General features: G+C 35.6%; 1 protein-coding gene across 1 annotated transcript; it reads right to left on the reverse strand.

The window, feature by feature from the left end:
• Nucleotides 1-3,252: 3,252 nt before the first annotated feature.
• LOC109564509 (olfactory receptor 4F6-like) lies at nt 3,253-4,191 on the reverse strand. The gene has a single exon (XM_070796791.1). The coding sequence runs from the start codon at nt 4,189-4,191 to the stop codon at nt 3,253-3,255; it is 939 nt and encodes a 312-aa protein (XP_070652892.1).
• Between the last annotated feature and the right edge of the window lie 358 nt (nt 4,192-4,549).

A 4,549-nucleotide genomic window follows, 5' to 3' on the forward strand; every position in this document is an offset into this window, starting at 1 on the left:
TGACTTAGATTTCTGTTGGTAATTCATCATTTCAAATTATCAGAATGTCTACTGTGAGCACACTAAATTGGCCACACCTACCCTGTTACTTAAGACTGGGAAGAGTTTCCCTATTCACATATGGAAATCATGTGTATCTCTTGATGAAAATTTTGTGTCAGTTCTTTAGGATTCTAGAATTGTTAAAATGAGTTCCTGTTTGGGACATTTGGCCAGTCTTTAAAAGTATGATTTTGATTGTTCTCAAGAATGACTTGAAATTAGTAAGAATGTTAATATTTTATATTACTATTCTATTACTTCAACACTGACTACTATATCAGGAAATTTTCTATTATCCTATGCATTTCTTTTAGCAGAACATTTCACATAGACTTTCTCTAACATTTTCTTTAATAAGTTACTGCATTATATTGCTCTCTTTACTTTTACAAAACAATAGTCATCAATTACCTTCTATAGGCATATCTATAAAAGTAATCACTAAGCATTCCCAATCATATTCAGAAAGTTGAATCATAATCATAATCTGGATAGAGCTTTGTTCCCTCAACATCATGTTTTATTTGTGAAACACCATAATTGTCTTTAAATGATGTATATGAAATACAAAGATGGCTATATTGACAACCTTTAGAGATTTTGCTTTTTTCCTTCCAATTCATAAATTGGTTAGTCAGTTCATCGTATAGGTAGGTAAAAAAAATTAGTTTTGTAATAAACTATCCATTTAATTCATTGCAGTGTTCAAATAGCCTGTAAAAATTAGATTATATACAAAATTTGCAAGTTACTCATTACTACATATAACAAAAGAAAACTTTTCTTCAGAAATCTTCCTCAAAAAAAATTAAACAAGTTTACATTCATTTATCTGAATCCATGAATCTAGATACATCTCAAATTTATATTATTTTTTTAAGATGACATGTATGCTAGTCACTCAGTCATGTCCAACTCTGTGACCCCAAGGCCTGCCAGGCTCCTGTCTCCATGGAATTCTCCAGGAAAGAATACTGGAGTGGGTTGCCATTCCCTTCTTCAGGGCATCTTCCCGACCCAGGGATTGAATCCAGGTCTCTTGCATTCCAGACAGATTCTTTACCATCTGAGCCTCCAGGGAAGCAAAAGATGACATGGTTCTGTGCATTTTGTAACATTCCCAATAGAAAGTCTCAAGAATAAACCCTTAAATAAAAGAATTGCTACTTGCATATGCGTATGTATTCTGACTTTTTTTTTGTTCTTTTAGTCTCTCTTTACTCAGTTTGGATAATATATAGTGAACTTATCTTTGAATCCACTGAGCCTTTCTTCTGCTGTGTCCAGTCTGTTTTTAAATCAAGTCCCCTTAAATTTATAGCTGCACATATTTAATTTTATTTCAAAACATCCTTTGGTTCTTTCTTAGATTGCTTCTCTGTGAAAATTTTTTCAGTTTTTCAACTTTTTCATGTCGCTTTAGATTATACGAGTAATACTCTTTGCTAACAATTGAGCCATCCATAGTCTACTTCTATTATTTTCCTCTTAATTATCAGTTACATATCCCTGCTACTTATATATCATATTTTTTTTCTATTTTAAATACTGTGTATAAAAGAATATTTAGCTCTGGCATGATATGTGTGTGTGTTAGTCACCCAATCATATCTGACCCTTTGCGATCCCATGGACTGAAGCTCACCAGGTTCCTCTGTCCACAAAATTCTCCACAAAAGGACACTGGAGTGGGTTGCCATTTCCTTCTTCACAGGATCTTCTCGAACCCAGGTTTCCTGCATTGCAGGTGGAATCTTTTCCATCTGAGTCACTATTCCTCCACAAACTATCTACTCTCTCTTCTTGGAGGCATAAAAGATTAAGGCGTGATCACTTCAATCCAGTCAAGTACTAAAGCCTATTTGAATCTGGATTGTAAATTTTAAGACTTAGTACAGCTCAGGTTTGCTCCTGTTCCTTGGATATATCCCTTCCAAGTTTGGATGATGATTCTACTAGATCTTTTTCTCCTCAGTCTGAAAGAATTCAGGTGATTCAGTTTTGCCCTTCAGAACTTTTATGCTTAGAACTTTAGACTTTAGTCTTCTTCCTTCTCCTGCTACTTTCAAGAAGTATGGAAAATTACCCAAAGAGAAATCTGGCTTTACACTGTTCTTTTTAATGAATGTACCTAACAAGAATCCATTAAAAATACAAATAAAAGCAATGAAATAATTGTGAACAGGAAAGATATAAAATGTACAACTGATTGATAATCTTAAATGAATCTTGGATCACAATACTCAAACATAGGGTCCTTTCACAGCTATGCAGGAAATTTGGTTCAGTCTTCTAGTTATCAAAGTAAACTATAAATTAAATTAGTTTTGTTATTTATACAGGTTATACACAATAACACATAACCGAGACCCATGTTTTGACACAAAAGAGTTATATAAGATGAGTTATTAGAGAAAAATAGTGATTTGGACAGAATGGCTGTTAGCTAATAACAGGCTATGGTCAGACCAACATGTTTCAATGTTGGAGGAATATTCATTGATGGATTAAGTCATAATTTCAGAAAATTGTGAAATAACAACATATTCATAAATTTCCCTGTCCGAAGCCAACTGTAGATGACTTGAGTCTGGACACGACTGAGAGACTGAACTAACTAACTAACTAGGGTGAGATTAGTAGCCAGAGGCCAAGCTCATGAAATATATTATGTGGCTCTCCCAAATGCTTTTGTTCTGCCATCTGTTAGTCTCCCTTTATTATGCTACCTTATCCATCTTCTGTTACCCTGTTTTGTTTCTGCAGGTTTTAAATCCTCCCTCACACATTTTTCTGTCTTTCAGAAAAAATATGATTTTTTCACATCCTAGCTTTAAATCAAAGGCCAGTTAGATATTTCACAACTCTTTCAGGCTTTTGACAATATTAGTTATAAGTTAATTCAATTAACTGAATTAAATTGATTAATTGAATCCAAGCAGGGTGATGTATAAGGCCATACACTCGGCAGATTCAAAGTGTATAACTGACACGTTTTCAAAAATTTCCACCAAGCAATTCCTGGGATTAATCTGGCAATCAAACAACTTGTTACCCAAAGAGTTCAATGTAACTTCATAATAAATGGTCTAGTCTAAATGTTATAAAATGGTGACTTTAGGGAAAAAAAAATCCCCAAATTTTGTATATTAATTTAAGCATTTTTATTACATGAAATTATTTGAAGTAACTTGGGCTTCCATGAGTTACTTAGGAGACCTTCCTCCAAATCAGAAGCTGACTACTCAGTCTCCTCATTGCCATCTTCATGTCTTTGTTCCTCAGTGTGTAAATGGCAGGATTCAGGATGGGTGTAACCAAAAAATCTAAAATGGCAAGAAATTTATCCACTGGCACCGTGGGAAATGGCCACATGTAAACAAAGATGCAGGGTCCAAAGAACAAAACCACCACAGTGATGTGCGCTGACAGAGTAGAGAGGACCTTGCGCAAACCACCTGAAGAGCGTTTCCATACAGTGACCAGGATGAAAACATAGGAGATGATCAACAAGAAGAAAGTGCCCATGGATATGAACCCACTGATGGCAGTGACCATGAATTCCATTCTGTAGGAATCTATGCACGCAAGTTTGATAAACCAAGGAAGGTCACAGTAAAAGCTGTCGATTTCATTAGGACCACAGAAAGGCAAATGGATCACAAAGGCTAACTGGACCACTGAGTGAATGAGGCCAATAGCCCAAGCACCACACAGAAGCAAAAGGCACACCCGTGGGCTCATGATGGTCAGGTAGTGCAGGGGCTTACATATGGCCACATAGCGGTCAAAGGCCATGGCAGTGAGCAGCACCATCTCAGATCCACCCAGCGTGTGAAGGACAAATATCTGGATGACGCACCCCTGGAAGGATATGGTTTTGTGCCCAGAGTACAGGTCAGAGATCATCTTAGGCACTGTTAAGGTAGAAAAACACAAATCAATAAATGAGAGGTTGGCTAAAAGGAAGTACATGGGGGAATGTAGATGAGGGTCAAAGGTCACTGCTAACACAACAAGGAGATTCCCCAGAACAATTGTTACATAAAACACTGTAGAGAAGGCAAGGAGGAAATGCTGCACTGGTCTAGAGGTAGAAAGTCCTAGGAAAACAAATTCAGACACCGAAGAGTCATTTGCTTCATACATTGGCTTGGTCTGGCGATACCTAAAGACTAGAAACAAAACATAACCAAAGCATTTATCAAACATTTTTATTTAAAGAAACTGATTTAAGCTTTTATCAAATATAGTTTTAAATCAGAAATCTTCACTAACAGCCATGAATATATTCTGAAAATATAATGCATTAATTTGTTTCTTCAACTAATGCAGCTAATGAGTGTAACTGATATTATTAATGAGTATCCACTATATTCCAAGTTCAGTGTTAAGTTCTGAGGTTAAACAGTAATTCTGACTTTGAGAGAAAATGGACTAGATCTAGATGGGTAGATACAGGTAGATGCATAGATTAAATGAATTTAAATACAGATACATCTCTGAC

This window comes from Bos indicus, chromosome 10, assembly GCF_029378745.1.
Source record: "Bos indicus isolate NIAB-ARS_2022 breed Sahiwal x Tharparkar chromosome 10, NIAB-ARS_B.indTharparkar_mat_pri_1.0, whole genome shotgun sequence".
In the NCBI taxonomy this organism is placed as follows: domain Eukaryota; kingdom Metazoa; phylum Chordata; class Mammalia; order Artiodactyla; family Bovidae; genus Bos; species Bos indicus.

Bases quoted from the DNA above. Each gene is read 5' to 3' on its own strand.
- LOC109564509 (XM_070796791.1), bottom strand. From the start codon at position 4,191: ATGTATGAAGCAAATGACTCTTCGGTGTCTGAATTTGTTTTCCTAGGA.